Raw genomic sequence first — 17,985 nt, 5'->3', positions numbered from 1 at the left:
TTTCATTTTGCAATTGTGAAACACAGGACAAAGTACTGGACCTGCTCCAAGCAAAGTGCCAGTTCTCCAAATCACATTTTGCTAACTTTAAGCCCTTAATCTGTTACCATGCCTCTTAAAATCCCCATCAGTACCACAGAGCTCAAGATTATGAAAATTTCTGCCATCTTTGCCTTTGCTGCAGCTGAGCAGACATGTTTTTTAAACATATGTAGCATGGAACTGAGACACAAACTGTAAAATAAAGAATCCTGAATCTCTTCTGAACAATTACACCCAATCAACATATGGGAGAATGCATTTGACATGTGGTGACTTAAACTTTTTTTTTTACTTTAGCTATTTAGGACTGTGGAGATGGCAACCCATCTAAAATCAAGATGAACAGTCGTTTCATATTCCACATGAGAAAAAAAAAAGTAGACAAGTCAAGAAACCAAAGTCATGTTTGAATAGATTTTGTGGCATGAAATTGAATAACAGAGAATAAGTGATGGAGATCACTGAAATCAAACCTTTCCTAGTTACATCCAAATTTCTAGCAAGGCTTGAAAATCATTTCTCATCTCCCGACAATTACTTGAGGCTCAAAGTGCCAGTCAACAGTCACACAATATGAAATGTCTCTATTGCACTGTGATGTGGCTGCTAAAGCAACCCTCACTTACATCATTTCTTTTTTTTTCTTTTAAACCACTCACTCTTTTCCAGTCTGCAAACAGAAGTCCATGACAGTTAAAAGCGTCACTTTTGTGAGTTAACATATCTTACATTATCATATCAAACTCTTTATTTGTAAATGAAATAATCAGTGTACTATTTTAAATAAGTTGATAATTATGAGTGTGTGCGCCTGTGTAGTATGTGACACGTCTGTGCCAGTGAGCTGTGGGAGATTTCTTATCATTTCCTACAGAGGAACCTTCCCCTATTTCTCCCCACTCCTTTAACAGGCCATTCCAGTGCAGGTCGAACAGCGTACTGGGGCAGTAGTATCTCTTATGGTTTGAGTAATGGTGACTAAAGATCTATGTAGTTCCTAAAACAGGAATAAAAGAAATGGAATCTTCAAAGTGACATGAAAAAGTGCCCAAATGAACAGAAAAAAAACAGACATGAATGAATGAAAGAATAACATACAACAGAACTAGGTGCAGGGCACCAGAGCAGAGAGGGCACTTCTTGAGAGTCAGTTGTCTGTCTGACGACTGGGCCGTTTGTTTGTTGTTTTTTTTCCTTTTTGACTTTTAATATTAGTTGGTTCAGTTTAAAGAGAGCCTCCTCGAGGCTCCCGATCCCCGCCACCATTTACTAGGTCTGCACAGAGCAGTGGAAGATGGCAGCGTAGTTGTTTGGGAGCTCCAAGAGTTCAAACTGGTCTTTCTTTGATGAATTCAGAGCCCGTCACCAGCTTCCCATTCGCTCCTGCAGCTTTGCCTGGATAACACTTCCAAGTGGAAGCAAATCAGAATGGCATTAAAACACCACAGCCCAAATTTTCTTCCTTTCCATCTCAGTCAGTCTTCCCACTCTGAAACACCCTCGCAGTACAAAATTCTTGAACGTAACCCGGGGTTTCTTAGAAAAAAAAACACCACCATGAAGTATTGTTACACTTTGACCCCCTCCACTCTAGGCACACAGTCTTTAAGAAGTGCTGAGACACAATACGTTTTAGCACAGAGAGAAATACAACTGTCTCCCAGCTGTCCCTTCCACAGCCAAGGCAAGGGCAGGGCATGGTGTGATAGGGTAGGCAGAAGGAAAGGGGCTGTGTTGGGTAGTAGCGGGAGGCAAGCCCCTGGGCTGGGCTTTGGTTGGCTGGTTAGTGTGGCTCAGCTGGCTGCGGCCCGAGCCATCAGGTCCTCTAGAGCCTTGTCCTGATCATTGTTGTGGACCAGCAGCACCTCTTTGATGGCATCTCGCTGAAATCCCATTTCACCAAATCTTGACATTAGTTCAAGAAACTGCAACGCCTGGGAAGGATGAAATAAACCTATTAAAGATTATATTACCTATCAGTGTAATCAACAGACTTTATCTTAATCATCAAAAGACAGAGTGATGTAGAGGTGTCGCTCATATTTCAAAACCAGTTGATAACGGGTTCCAAATTGTCTGATCCATTGGAATCGTTTGCCTCCAAGCTTACTGATACCTTTTATCGATGCAAGCGTGTTTTCCTGTAAGTTACGCGCTGCAAAACAATGTCAAACTTGTGCACCACAGACAGAAAGAAGCGGTCCAAACATGGCTTAATTTCTCGAAAAAAGATGACAGTGTTGCTTGTTAAAAAAAAAATAAAAAATTATAATTTCAAGTAAGGGTGTAAACAGCAATATGCTGAAACATGACTCGATACGACACGTTTAAATTCCAGGAATGCCATGTATTTGAAACTCTTCACAGAAGTGCCAATACTTCCCAATCATGCAGTGCATTCATTATCAAGGCTAAATATCCCGTTATAATAACATTAGCACCATGCTGTGTCACATGCATGGCTTTTTTCTACTCTGTTTCTACACTGTGTTTAGACTCAGAGATTATAAAAGAGTTGAATTGGTGCCGAAAACCCTTGCAGGCCTATTTTTCCCCCCACAAAAAAAACTGATTACGAGTCACTAAGGGAAATAATAAAGAATCAGACCCAGATGCAGAATCAATAACGGCACGGGTATCAATAAAATCTGATCAATTCCCATTCCTGCTTAGTAACATATAAACACAATGCATGTTCTTAAGGTGGTTTGCTAATGGGAAATTGTACAAACCTTTTCCTCTGAGCATTGGTACATCTCTAAACACTCCTCCACTGCACTTGCATCAAAGCCCCGCTCACACAGACGCCCATGGACAAACAGGTAGTCCAGTACCTGAGACAAACAATAAGTAAGTTTATTATGGGTCTGCTTTGAAAATCACATTAATGAGCCTTAAATTAAGAATTACATAAAAGACAAATGTAAATATAATATTGTGGATTGAAATGAATGAATGTTAATGGTCTCTGGGGTTCATTCATTGTTCTCTTTATGCTATATGTGCAATGAATCTTCAAGTTTGTGATGCCCAGTGCTAATTAATGTAAAACCAGTTGGTATTAAATATGACATACCAACTCCATAGAACCTATTTTACTTTTGTTTTATCCCACATCTGCTACTATAGCCACCATAGTCATGTGAACATAGTTGGATAAGTCATATTGTTCAGTACTAGCTGTACAGATCACAAAAACTGATCTATTGCCATAATGTTTAAGACAACAGGAAAAGTGCTGAAACAACTTTATTGTAATTTAAGGCTATGTTTACAGATGTACTGCATTGATGCTTTACTGGACACAATTACAAAAGCACACAAACAATGAACTGTAAGGCATGTCAGACAGTGAATATGCTAGGAATCCAGATTTCTGCGCACTGGGGTGAAAGGGAGTCGCACCTGCTCCACGTTCTGTCCTTGTCTCTGCATGGCCCGTAGGACACCCTCGTATGAGTAACCCATGCCCACAAGGGTTTCCACACACTGACGCTCACTGGGAGTCATGCTGAGCAGGGCGCCCCCACATGGCAGACCAGAAGTTCCCGACCCTGGGTTGACCTAGAGTGAAAACAAATGACTGAATGTCAATAAGGTTCTTGAGCATCCTTATAGTTTTTATCACTGGATAATCTACATCATTACATCCCACACAAACTATGCACACTATTAGTAAGATATGGATGTATTCTCTTGCTAACCGGTTTTGGTGCACCACTCTTGGTGTGGCTGGTTGGCTCAGGAGCAACAATAACTTGGGTCTTGGGGATGGTCGGTGGGCTGCCGTTGGGTAGGTTCTGTCGGGGAGCGGGGACAGCTGTAGGGACTGGGCTGTACCTTACTGGCTCTGGATCACCAGAGTCAGAGAGCTTGGGAAAAGTGAGAGAGCGGATGTTACAGGGTCGATCATCTGCGTCAAACCCTGTTCTCCCAGGCTGCCCAACTCTGTCCATGTCCAGCAAGGCAACCAACCCATTGGGTTTATGAGTAAAGCCAGGTTTAGCTGTGATGCTGGTGTTGGTGCTGGGAGGAGATGGGCTGTTCCCACGTGACCCTATCTGGGAAACCTCTGGTGGGGATACAGAGGGAGGAGGTTGAGGTTGTGGCTGGCTCTGGAGGATGCTCCTAAGCTCCTCCTTATCGTCCAAAGTTTTGAGCTCCAGCTTGTCAAAGGGGTCCTCTTCCCGCTCAAAGTCAGCTAGGTTGAGGCTGTGCGGCTGGGGAGTGCTAGGCTGGGTTTTCCTTGGCCCAAGGCTTGGGGCAGGCAGTGGAGTGAGGATGGCATTATGGCTCAGCCCCGCCAGGACGGGGTTCAGCGCAGGTGGTAGAAGGTCCTGGTCCTCTGCAGCAGACCCAGGTTTCTTTCCTCGACCACCATCAATGTCTTGGGCCTGTGCCAAGCACTCCCTGCTCTCTGCCTCCTGCTTGGCCGCTGCCTCTTCTGCTCTCGCTTCTGCTGCTCTCGCCTCAGCCAGTTCAACTCCCCATCGCACACTACGCCTCTCCAGAGAAAAGTCATACTGTTGAGGCCACAGACAGAGGAAGGATGGGGGTGATGGGCAAAGAGGGCACATAGAGTGACAGAGAAAACAAGAATAATTGTGAGAATATAAGTCATTTAAACTCCAGTTTTACAGATTAGACATCTATACAGCTTGTACAACATAATCTGAATAAACTCAAAATTTGAGGTTTCTGTAATTTGTTAAGAATAGAAGGTACTCCGACTTTTTGAGCAGGTATTGCTCATTGTCTACAAACAACTGAAATAACTCCTAGGAACAAACTGTACTCTATTGACAGCATGTCCTTGACTATACCTCTCCATAAAATTGTTCATTCTCTCTGACTTCTAGCATGACAACAAGACCAAATGCATAATGTTGATACCGCAGAACAGAGAGCAGGGCCTATAATGATCAGTGCCGTATTATTGCAGGTCAGCAAAGCACGGTTAAGCCCTGCTGTGAGGATACTGCGGAGATGCACATAAATGCAGCATATGAGAAAATACCAGTGCAAAAATCAACAAATTTCCTGTGCCTGACTAACCTGTGAGTCCACTAGCAAAGAGCCGCAGTCTGGGAGACAGAAACCAACAGGCAGCCCCACTTTGGCTGGGCAGCGGAATTTGTCATTGATCTTGAAGGGAACGTCATCAAGGTAGCTGATGGGTCCTGTGTACGACAAAAAAAACCAAAGAGGAATACACACTGGAACTACAGGCACCAACAGACCTTGGACACACATGTCACTCACAACTCAAAACATCAGAGGGTCAAACAGAGAAACAAAAGTATTAAAAACAGGTCCTCACCATTGTTGTATGCATCTGATCCAGACTTCCTCGCAGCCATTTAGAGACCCTGAAAACAGTATGGTAGGTGTAAATTTAGTGAGCTGTAGGAATGCCATGTTGTTTCAAATGTCAAAGAGAGTTAATATTTACATGGCACATGTTGATGTATCTTCAAAAACACACTGGCACAGTAGTTTAGTATGTCTTTCACTGAGCTCAGAAAAAAGTCTAACAGAACAGCTTCAATAAAAACATAAAAGCAATGACACTTTAGCACAAGATAATGCTAATTATTGTTATAAAACTTTTCACTACCCCATTGACTTTCTACATTCTGCTGCTGTGCATCTCAAGTCACATAATCCCGTTATATGGTCATGCCATGCTACAAGGGCTGACATTATCAACACAGAGACGCTACTGTTTTCACATCCGCTGATCACAGAACTTTGTCTCTGTGTGTGCTGGTTTAGAGCAATGTTCAGCAGAAAAAGTGAGTGATTTGAACCACTAATGCAGCGGAAAGGGCTTATTTGTTAGTTAAAAAGTACTTAAAGCTCCAATATGCTAAATTTTTAAGAAACACTGAATCAAATGGTTTACTGATATATAATCATTTTGCCAGTGCTGTCTACACTGCTGAAAATCAACACCCAGCTCCACAGCTTTTTGCTTTTGTGTGCTAGCTCATTTGATTAAATCCCAATCTCACCAATCCCTTCCTATATGAGACTACAGCCAGTCATTTCCAGAAAATCTAACTCACACAAGCCAACTGTAGCCTGCATTATCAATCTAGCACCCAAAAACATATTGCAGCAAAGAAAACGAATAGCCAGGAAAAGAAATTTAAACATCTAGCAAGCCGAAGAGAGACAGATCATTTTCACATGATGACTGGATTGCTCTGAGTCCTAGGTGGGCACCAAGTTATGTACACAATTAACTATAAGCAACTGATAATCAAATATTATAAACCTAGTTGCTCCCCAGTTTTCAGAAATTACTTTACACATTCTTTATCTATGCGTTGAGCCACTGAAACATTAATAACTTATGTTTAAAGAAGAACAGTTCCACTAATTACCAGTAAAACGTGCTATGTATCAGTAAAGGGTTCACCAGAGTAAGACCAATGATGGGTGTCTAAGGAGCCTCAAATATGTCTATGGGATTGATTATTGCCTGGTTGAAGTGGATCCCCAGCATGAACAGGTTTGCAATCACAGTATTAGACATCCCTGCTAGGAATACTGCTTCATTAAGTGCCTTCTGCTGAAAATATAAAATGATCAGCAATACACAGTAGCCTGTAATACACTGCAATCTGCTGAACATCACCAACACTGGTCAGAGAAGGCCCCGGGATCACTAAGAGAGTAACCAGCAGCACTAATCTAGAATTATAAACACACATACTGTGTAAAATTGCAACCTACAGGCAGGTTAATTTCACTACACTTACCTGGGAGTTGTACACAATCCATTAGCCCCATTTTTAGTTTTAGTCATCATACATGACACTACACTATTATAGCTCTGTGGCTAATCATGATTGACCATGGAAATGTTCCACACATAATCAAGAGGTATCTCGTGAACAGGAGGTACATTTCGAGCAGATCTGTTTTAATTTTACAACTACTGTATAGTTGTTATTTATTGTAATTAAGCATAATGTTATATAACACCCCTCCACCACAAGTTGCTGTTCCACGAAGCTAACAACTTAAATTGTACTCACGGTTTGAGTACAGCTGAGTCAAGTTAGAGGAAATATTTCATTTGACGGTTACAACCACAACAACGCTGGACAACTCACCAGGGTAGTTGATCAGCTGACTATTTTGAAAGGAGCTGAACTGCTTCTGGGTTGAATCGATAACGAAAGAGTCGCAGTAACTATCACATTTCAGGCAAGTTAATGCTAAATAGCAAATGTCAAGGCTCCCAGCTGTCACGTATTGCTCCCAATATTACCGGCAGACACATTAAAGTCATGGATGTCTCACCCATGACTGAAGTGCAATGTCGTATATTCATTAGCCCGTGTTAGTTAGCTAAGTTATGACAGAGTTAATTAGCTACAAGCTAAGCTATTCTTATCTTTGGATACTCCTAGCTCAACGGGCTAACAGCTAACATTCAGTGACAGTTTAGCCAAGAAGTCGACGTCGGGTTTGACATTAGTTGGTATTGGCGGAATATTAAGGTTGTATTAATGTATTCACTGACAGCCACCACCAGCTGCTGGATAATGTTTTGGGGGAAAAGCCACCGTTCATGCTAATACGCTTAGCTTCGCCAGTGGCCTGGCTGTAATGTTATGTGGCTGGATAAGACAGACCGCTGCCTCTGCTGCCACCGCCCCTGAAACAAAACTGAGCTCACACACAAACACACACTCCTCTCACCTGTGTCTGCTCCGTCTCGTTCTTTCAAAATCCAAACGACGTCGTGTCGAGGCGGCACTCAAATTTAAACTGTTCTCCGAATGAGTTTTATTTATACTGAAATCTCTTTCCTGCTTCAGCGTGGGACGCCATCTTGATTTGTCAAGCTCCCTTCCACTGGTTCCTGTCTGACGTCACTCACCTACATGACGTCAAAAAAAATCACAACACTACATCCAGCTGTGCGAGTCAGTGGCGCTAGCATACTGGTAGGTGCTGTTTTTAAAGACGAGATATCGGAGATAATGCTTCTCGGTAATCAAATCAAGAGTTGGTTTTAAATAATGACGTTATTGGCATTGTAGGAGTACAACCAAATGTATTTGTAACTCCCAGAATGTGAGTTATGAAAGGAAAACAGGAAGCATACACAATATACTTTATAACAGTATGCTTCTTTGGAAATATATAGAATACAAATGTTTGTGAAAGCGTTTTCATGTCAAATGAATCCAAATAACATGGTGATGAAAATTTGTATTTGCTTTCTTCACTCAAATATCTGGGACTGACAACGTTTATTAGGCTATTGTATTGCAAGTTATATTTATTGTAGTATTTGTTAGAAAAGTGGAAAGGGACTGACCCATAATGATAATGATGATGATCAAGTTAAATCCAGTCAGCCCTCAAGATGTGATCATAGACTGAGTGACAGAGCAGCATCTTTTACTCATCTTTTACCCACAAAGTTATCTAATTTATCTCCTTCACATGCTGAGAATTAGTGTAGACATACTGACTAGCCCTTATAATCCCATCAGTATTAAAATAAAAAGTGGTCAAATAAATTTAAAATATAGGCCTAATTCATCACTTAGGCCTTTGTAGTTAAGTTTTTATCAGAATTAAACTGTCAAACTATCAAAATACTGATTTTTTTTTTGACATGATAGCAAGAATGGACCCATAATGATTAAATCAAGGATTATAAAGAAAAAGCCTAATCTATTGAGATAAGCCACCCACTGTTGTCAGAACTGTGCTGATCAACTTTTCCATCAACTCACAGCAACAATGAACACAAATACCACTGTAACACAGGCCTACATTGTTTACAATTTAATGAATTAAAAATAGGGAAGTATAGGACTTCCTAATAGTTGATGTAAAATTAGGATGATAGGCCTACATATATGCCATCTCTGAAGAAATCATAGATCCAATCTTTAAGTCAAACAGCTCATGTTTATTGTTTGTTTTAAGGGAAAAGGAAGTCCAACTTAAGTGAGAAGACACATAAAATGAAAAGTGGTATTGGGCTGTTATGTCATTTTGCCTATCAGTAAAGAAAGTGAGTACACATATTTTTAAATGTTTGTAGTAATAATTTTTAAAACATCTAAAATTGTAATATAAACACGTGTGTAAGTATTATTATTATTATCATTATTATTATTAGGGCCCAAGCACCGACCTCAGTGCGAGGACCCTGTTTATTATTATTATTATTAGTGAAACTGAAGGAGTTATTATTATTATTATTGTTATTAGAATAGGATGGAATAGAATAGAAAGAACTTTATTTATCCCCGAGGGGAAATTCAGCTGTTCAGCAGCTCATAAAAGATTAAAAAAATAAAATAAAATACGTTAAAATAAGTGCACAAATTGTTGTTATTATTATTATCATTACTATTATTAGTAGTAGTAGTAGTATAGGAGCATATTATAATATATCGGGTTTTTTTTACTATTATATATTTTCTAAATTTGATTTTTTTAGTTTAGTATCGAGTGCGCGCACGTCACGTCACCCTTACGTGCTTTACGTTTTGCAGACACGCGCAATGATAGCCGGAAGCACCGATGGGAGGAAAATAAAAATCGATGAAATCCACTGTAATTCGCGAGTGTAAACCACTCACTTACTGTCCTTTTCGCGACCGTGGGCTCGAATTTCTCAGCCTTTTCCACTGCCACTGTGCCGGAGGGGACGGCCGAGAGCAGGGAAGCTGCCCCATTTGAACGAAGTTGCTCGGTAGGGGTTTAGCTGACGTGTGGAGAAGTTGAGACTGCCAGAGAGCAGATAAACAAACATAAACAAGCAGGGAACAGCTGAGCGCCTGGCCGAACCGAACCAGCAGCACGGAGAGATGTCAGGGAGGGCGAGTTTCCTCTTGCCAGCCCAAGAATGATCCACAGGAGACCGTGACTTACACTGATACTAGCTCCATGTCAACTGTCAACACTGGCACACAAAGAATTTCGGAAACACAACACGAGGACCAGCCATAGGCTTTAGCAGAGAATCCACTGCTCCTGTCACTGTCTCTTTGTCAAGACATAGCCAGGCTAGCATGGACAGCCAATGAGTTTACCTGCCAGTTGTCAGCTGTAACGACACGAACACACAGTACAGTGCAAGGAGACAGAGGTAAACACTTTTTATTAACTTTGCCTTTTCTTCCCCACATAGGGCCTGCGAAGTGAAGCACTGACCCGAGCTAGCTTGGCAGGCCACATATCCTGTTTGTGTTTGAATTCTTTATGTGACGGTCAGTTTACCAGCAGGGCTGCTATCTGTTCACTGTTTCTATTGTCCTAGCGTGTTCTAGAAAGGCTAATGTCAATACAAACAAAGCTAACAGGCTGTTTGCTGCAACTGTGACCATGAAATGTTAAACATGTGGAATCTAAGTAGGATCCTGACACTATCATTAAGCCTGTCATTTTTATTTCCACTAAACAATATCCCCCTTACCTTTCACTCATCTGTGGCCACTGGTGACAGAAGTGGGATCAACATGGCCCACCAGGCGACCCCTAGTTCCCAGAAGGCCCTGATGATGGAGCTGAAGTCTCTGCAGGAGCAGCCGGTGGAGGGCTTCCGCATCACTCTGGTGGAGGAGTCTGACCTCTACAACTGGGAAGTGGCCATCTTCGGGCCCCCAAACACCCTGTATGAGGGAGGCTACTTTAAGGTGGGACAAAAATTTCTAATACCAATAATAATACCAAATAATACCAAAAGGACAGCAGACTATGAACACAGATGGGTCATAATGGTTTGGATGATGAGACACATTCTTGATGCTGATATATAATCAGTGGCAGTGTTTATATCAATGTATATAGTGCAGCTGTGCTCCTTGGCAACTTTCCTTTTTTTACGAAGGATATATAGAAGATAGCTGACAGTGACTCTGTTTGAACCAAAGTGTCACACCAAGTAAAGTCTCATTAAAGAGGCTGAGGCACTTTTAAAAACTGTAATTCAGCACTGACCTGTCTCAGATCCATCTGCCCACCTCTGCTGGTCTTTTTCAGATTTAAAGCACTCTCAGACAGCCAATTATACTTCTTTAATTTTTAGTCTGTCTCCCCTCTCCCTCCATTCTCCTTGTCCAGCCCTCTCCCCCCTCGCTGTATGATGGTTGTGCTTCAGACAGCTATTTTTAGCCGTGAGACCGATATAAATGGCACCTCAGCGCAGAGAAAGAGTAAGAGAGAAGGGCACGATGAGACTCATCTCCCTATCTTTCATGTCACTTATTCGGTGAAACTCCTGAGGAAAGCGCGGTACGGCAGTAGCCCGCATTCATGTTGAGGCAATGCAGATGACGCTGTAATCTCCCAGGAATGCTAAAATAATACAGAGCAGGTGTTGGTGTTGCCTTTACATTGACATCCTTGTGTTGTCTACTGTCTAGTCTGGTCAAATCAATTTTATTTATGCAACCTTGAATCACGTGTTTTTTACAGTCTATACAACATATCATATTACACCCTCTTTCCTTAGCTCCTGCAGTCAGATGAGGAAAAACACACACAAAACAGGAAGAAAATAATATAATAAAATCAAATGTACCTGCAAGTCTTTAAAAGAGACATGCAACTTTTAAAAGAGAGCCTGCAGACACTTTCACCCAAGCACCTTTTTGCTTTGAGGCAAATATACTCACCCCTGAGCCCCTGTGACACCCACACAATTACATTAACAGATGTACTTCTAACACTGGCTGGTTGAGTCTAGTATGCTACAGGAAGACATGCCTTGACTTTGGTGCAGGTGTATTTGATGAAATGTTTTGTGTCCACTGCTGAACCCTGCATCGCAACTTGTCAGTGTGTCCTGGCATCTGTGTTTTTTAATATCCCAAGGCTGCACTGGTGTGGCAGTGACTAGCTGTCGCATAATGATAGTCCTATCTGAGTGGAAGCAGTTCAGTGAGAACTGGGGTGGTGTTACACACACCCAGGCCTGCACGCCTTTCACCTAGATAATTGCACAATACTTTGGAAAGAAAACACAGAACCAGAAGCACCAACTGTTGTGTCACCTAATGCCTCACTCTGTTTACATTTGTTATAAATTACTAACATAAACTGCTTCGTAGTGTGATGGTAGACATGGCTGAATGTATGATATATCTTTTGTGACTAATTTCACATGAGAGGGCACAGGAAGCTACGTTGTGGTTGAACACTTGTCATTATGCAACTTGTGAAGCTTGATGAGACAGTCAAGAGAGAACTTACTTGTAATGAAATGTTACAAACAGACTCCAATTTTGAAATCGCTTCAGTCTGGACCGATCTTATTTATCATGTTAAAGCAGCTGCTCTTAACCTCTCTGGTTCCTGAATCATAAAATTGTTTTCCTGTTGTTTTATTTCACTCTTGTTTAAAGAAGCATAAAGGAAGAATTTAATTTATCTTGCTAGAGAAAGATCGTCTTACAAAGACTGTTCATTGGGATATATAACGCATATTTTCTCACATTGCACATATCAACATCAGCCTCCAAAACATCAGTTCACATCTGCCTGGGGTCTCCTCACCCTCGCACTGATACCCACATTCTCAAAGGACTTAAACTTAGCATAACTGAAGTCAAGCTTGGCTGCCTGTAAAACACATGACGACTGTTAACCTCCGTTTGTTCTCACAGGCTCACATCAAGTTCCCAGTGGACTATCCGTACTCTCCACCGACCTTCCGCTTCCTCACCAAGATGTGGCACCCCAACATCTACGAGGTAAAACATCAATATTTGTCACTTGAAATGTTTTTGTTGTAGCCATTATCATGCCAATTTGACATGTATACAATTACAATATTAATGATAATAATAATAATAAGAAGAAACTTTATTTATGCAGCACTTTTAAAGACAAAGTTACAAAGTGCTTTACATATTTAAAACCAAAACAAAAACCTTTTAGGACTGCAGTGACATAAAATCAGAGGATCACAACAATACAGATTTAAATTAAAATAGAAATTAAAAAATACAAAGCAAAAACATTATAAAATATAAGACAGGTTGGAAATAAAATGCAGTGTTTGCATTAATACAAAACTTTTTTTAAAAAAGATAAGCCTGAGAGTCCTCGGCTCCTCGGCTCAGAGAGGAGCAGCAGCTCTGCAATCTAACTGGGAGCCGCTGAACCGTGAAGTGCTTTAAAAGTAATCAGTAAAATCTTAAAGTCAATTCTCAAACTCACAGGTAACCAGTGAAGAGAGGCCAAAACAGAGCCGATACCATCTTGTCTTCTAGTGTTTGTTAAAAGCCAGCTGAAGGCATGAGATGGTCTTTTGGCTTAACCCTGAGCGTGGCGCCTTGCAATAATCTGACCGAGATGAAATAAAAGCACGAATGACCTTCTGGAGATCAGGTCGACAGAGAGGAGCCCTGATTTCTGAGATGCTCTATGAGCTGATAAGAACATGATTAAATTGCTTTTGTAATTTGTTTTTCAAATTAAAGGTCACTGTCAAATATTAGACTGAGGTTTCTGGCTGCAGGTTTAACATTTATAGACTGGGAGACAAGTTGTTTTTGTAGAGTAGGTATTGACTTTGGAGGACTGAAGAGAATTATCTCTGTTTTGGGACATCCAGCACTTTATTTCTGACAGACAAGATAAGAGCTGATGATTGTTAAGTAGTTCAGTGGTTCTAACGGCATTTATATAGTCACACTAAAATGGAGCCATTTAGAGACACCTTAATGTCTTCATGGCAGACGTTATACAGAACATTTTGTTCTCTTTCCAGAACGGAGATGTGTGCATCTCCATCCTGCACCCTCCTGTCGATGACCCTCAGAGTGGGGAGCTGCCCTCTGAAAGGTGGAACCCCACCCAAAACGTCAGGTAATCTCAGCCGTACAGCCTCTGCTTCTCTATGCACTTTGATCCATGCTACAGCACAGACATGACGTCTTTATATAACCGTTCTCTTATTTTGGATACAATGTAGATCAGGGCTATTCAATTACATATTCAACTTGGCTGGATTTTAAATCAGAAAACGTTGATGGGCCACATTTTCAGCATGTGTGTATATATAAATATATGTATTTTTTTATATAAAGAGCTATCAATGCACAGAAGCATAATAAGTGGCATAAACAGTATCTAATAACACACTCTATCTCTCTTCTCCACACACACACACACACACACACACACACATACACACACACACACCTCACCTCGTGATGTTTTCCTTATAGGTCAGATACACTGGATATAGTTTTAGACAGTCCATGGCAGCAACAGCCATGTTTACAACAACGAAGTCACCATATAAACTCAATAATATCTCACTGGAAACAAATCTAACATGTCAATAAAATCAATATTACTCCAGAGACTGCAGACAGAGCAGATTGAAATATGTCTTTCTACATGCTGATCACATGTATTGATAAACTATTGGCTTTTTACTGGCAGAGGTTTTATTGCATTCACTCACAGTAACAAGGGTAGTTGTCATCAACTGGAGTCATTTTGATCTTATATTCCCTTCATCTGCACCGCGGCCTCTTTGCTGTTGTCTGACTTCACTCTGTTGTGTGTGTCTGAGTGTGTGTGTTCTGTGAGGAGGAGGTCAGCCCTGACATGTAGAGAGCAGGAGAGAGGCTGCTTCATGATGATACATGAAACCAAATCTTGATTAAATTTGCCTCGGGCCGTCTAATACTGGGTCTCGGTACCAATCCCTGCCCGGCCATTCAGTGGTTGCTTCTGGGCCGCATGTGGCCCACGGGCCGCTAACTGAATAGGCCTGCTTTACAACATTTTGGTGGCATCTCAGTACACTGAACTGACAACTCTGTTATATAATACATATACACCATGCTCAACTTCACCACACCACAGACTGTGTGAGTTGTAGCTGCTTCGGTAGTCTTTTTTTTTTGTAGACCTGGGTATGAAAAGGATTGAATGCAGGTATCATTAGACCGGAAAAGTTTCAGTACTCCTTGGTGGGTTATTTTGGCCGATACCTTAAAACTATCAAGTACCAGTACCCTAGTTTCTGGCTCAATTCCAGCCAGATACCTGTCTTGCATACAGGGTTCCTGCAGATCCTTAAAAAGTCTTAAAAGGCATTAAATTAATTCATCTTTAAATAAGGCCTTAATTGGTATTACAATGTACAAAAAAGTCATGTTTTATGTTACAGTGAACATTTGGGCAAAATTGTCCCCAGCCCTCACTACGTAGTTGGTGTCCATTCATTTATTTTTCTTCTTCAATTTGTCTTCTATCTAATAAAGGCAAAAATGCCCCCCACATAAAAAGAAAAGACAGTAAGATGGGGGTGGAGGACTTGCCATGCTCATCCACACAAAGAACAAATAAAAGAAAATGAAAAACGGGAAACATCATGTGACATTACATACAGCAGAAATCAAGAACTGTGTAAATTAACATTTCACTTTTAGCATTCCTTTGTTCTGTGTAACATCTCAAGAGCAGGACACTGCTGCAGGGTAACTCAGAATTTCTTTTAAATTTAACATGTCAGCAAGACTGGTTTTGTCCAGGAGTGGAGGTAAAGTGCTGAGTCTGTATTTGAAAACCTAAGCAGATGGGTGCAGCATGTAATTGAGGCGCAAGGGGGAAAAGAGGTGAGGTAACGCCTCTGTCTGGGTTCGGATGAAGCCAACAACAGTTTTAAAAAGCCTGTGAAGAGTTTTTCTTTCATACAGTGACAGGACCTGATATATCTAAGTGTCCTTATTTTCTGTCTGTGTGTTTTTGTGTGCTGCTCTCTCACCATCAGGACTATCCTGCTCAGTGTGATCTCTCTGCTCAATGAGCCCAACACCTTCTCCCCGGCTAACGTGGATGCGTCTGTCATGTTTCGCAAGTGGAGGGACAGCAAAGGCAAGGACAAGGAGTATGCAGAGATTATCAGGTAGTACACAGCATTTAATATTTTATTCTGATGTGCTTACAGAGAATCATGCAGTCAGTCCATTTAGAAATAACATTTACCACTGACTGATTTTACTCCTGTATGGCCCACAGGAAGCAGGTAATGTCAACAGCAGCGGAGGCTGAGCGTGATGGCGTCAAGGTGCCGACCACGTTGGCAGAGTACTGCGTCCAGACCAGGGTTCCCTCCCAGGACAGCAGTTCAGACCTTCTCTATGACGACCTCTATGATGACGACATGGAGGAGGAGGATGAGGAGGAAGACGAGAGTGAGATGGAGTCCGTAGGAGAAGCCGGGGGATTCAGCACCGCAGAGGACGGTGGGACGTCCACCAGACGTTACGACAACCAGGACGACTCTGGCAATGAAGACTCATGATGATCTGGATGATGACTCCTCCCTGCCAACCCCCCTGGCCCCCCAATACCCTCCTTATTTTACGTGTTCCGTTACGATTTTCAGTGTGTGGGTGTGCGTGTGTGTGTGTGTGTGTGTGTGTGTGTGTTTGCAAATACAGTGGGGTCAAAAGTCAACTGCCAAAAACGTTTCATCATTTATTAAACTGATACAAATAATTGGTCAAATAATAGTTCAATGTTATTAACATACTTTTTCCGAGAAAGGTTTGTTGATTGTTTTCACTGAAAGTCAGATTTGGTGTTTCCACCGTTTGCCTTAATTACAGCTTGCACTCTGTCTGGCATCAGATGTTTTGCAGAGAACTGAAATTATTCCAGCACTTTTTGAGAGCACCGCCAAGTGTGTTTGTTGTTACGTTTTTTCTTGGCTTTTTTTTTTGTTTGTTTGTAAATGTTGCAGTCGAGGATGCAGAAATGATGGCATGCCTCTGCAGAATAGCGTGGATTTACTCTTTGGTCAGTGTGTGATTGACCATGTGCAAGTTACTGACTCCAGATGAGGCAAAACATCCCCACACCTGCACATTTGCATCATCTTGTTTAACTCTAGTTACTGTTTTTAACTGTAGTTCATATGCCCTGTTGTATTACTCTTTCATGCAACCAACTCACACACATCTCTGTAAGTTGTTTGGTTGCAACCATGTTTCAAACTAAAGTTTCTGCAAGTCTTAAACAGTGAAATGATAGTATGCTTAAATCTAAGCTAAACCATTAGACAACTTCTGCTGTGAAAGAAGTGGCTTAGTGACTGTGATAGTTTGTTAGTCCTGTAAAGGGACAGTTGACCCCCAAATCAAATATACTTATTTTTCCTCTTAACTTTAGTGCTGTTTATCAGTCTAGATTGTTTTGGTGTGAGTTGCTAAGTGCTGGAGATCGCAGCCGTAGATATGTCTGCCTTCTCTTGAATATAATGGAACCAGATGATCCTTGGCTTGTGGTGCTCAAAGTGCCAAAAAATACATTTGAAAAATTCAACAGCAATGTCTCTTTCCAGAAATTATGACCCAGTTACGCATGACAATCCACAGACTTTGTTGTGGGTAGTTTCATTTAGGAACTATTGTTTTTTCTGCCAAACTACACCCGACAACTGTATCATTGTGTAGAAGGAAGCATGCATCTACTCATGGACATGGCTCGTGCGCAAGATGTAAACGTTACGTTAGCGAGCTCAGGTGAGCTAGCAGTAGATAGGTGCTTCCTTTTCTGCAGTGATACGGTTGGCAGGTGTAGTTCGGTTGAAAGCAAATAGTTCCTACATGAAACTGCTCATAACAAGGTCTGTGGAGTATTTTGAGTAACTGGGTCATAATTTCTAGAAAGAGACATTGCTGTCGAGTTTTTCAAATGTTTTATTGGAGCTTTGAGCACCACAAGCCGAGTGCCATCTAGTGCTTTTATATTCGGAAGAGGGCAGACATTTCTATGGCCGATATCTCCAACACTTAGCAAATCACACCAGAACAATCTAGACTGATAAATAGCACTACAGGTAAGAGGAAAATGTGTGTTTTTGATTTGGGGGTAAACTGTCTGGTAAACTTGTCAGCTGGAGCAGCTTTGTTTGTAGTGTTGGCTTTGCAT

The 17,985-nt window shown here is 41.4% G+C and overlaps 2 protein-coding genes across 3 annotated transcripts; one reads left to right on the top strand and one right to left on the bottom strand.

Annotated features, from left to right (window-relative positions):
• Nucleotides 1-428: 428 nt before the first annotated feature.
• On the bottom strand, nt 429-10,615 carry ubap1 (ubiquitin associated protein 1). Of its 2 annotated transcripts, none has more exons than XM_033626725.2 (7): nt 10,502-10,615; nt 5,363-5,411; nt 5,098-5,222; nt 3,747-4,565; nt 3,448-3,606; nt 2,775-2,876; nt 429-1,976 (listed from the first exon to the last, which is right to left on the bottom strand). In XM_033626725.2, the coding sequence occupies exons 2-7, from the start codon at nt 5,400-5,402 to the stop codon at nt 1,836-1,838; spliced, it is 1,386 nt and encodes a 461-aa protein (XP_033482616.1). In that variant the 5' UTR covers nt 5,403-5,411; nt 10,502-10,615; the 3' UTR covers nt 429-1,835. The 2 variants fall into 2 exon arrangements, with proteins under 2 accessions (XP_033482616.1, XP_033482615.1); XM_033626724.2 differs by lacking the exon at nt 10,502-10,615 and adding an exon at nt 7,759-7,916.
• Nucleotides 10,545-17,191, top strand: ube2r2 (ubiquitin-conjugating enzyme E2R 2). Its single transcript, XM_033626726.2, has 5 exons — nt 10,545-10,721; nt 12,693-12,779; nt 13,802-13,899; nt 15,821-15,955; nt 16,069-17,191. The coding sequence occupies exons 1-5, from the start codon at nt 10,545-10,547 to the stop codon at nt 16,352-16,354; spliced, it is 783 nt and encodes a 260-aa protein (XP_033482617.1). The 3' UTR covers nt 16,355-17,191.
• The last annotated feature ends 794 nt before the right edge of the window (nt 17,192-17,985 follow it).

This window comes from Epinephelus lanceolatus, chromosome 1 (genome assembly GCF_041903045.1).
Source record: "Epinephelus lanceolatus isolate andai-2023 chromosome 1, ASM4190304v1, whole genome shotgun sequence".
NCBI classification, from domain to species: Eukaryota; Metazoa; Chordata; class Actinopteri; order Perciformes; family Serranidae; genus Epinephelus; species Epinephelus lanceolatus.
This window is presented reverse-complemented; position numbering and strand designations above follow the sequence as displayed.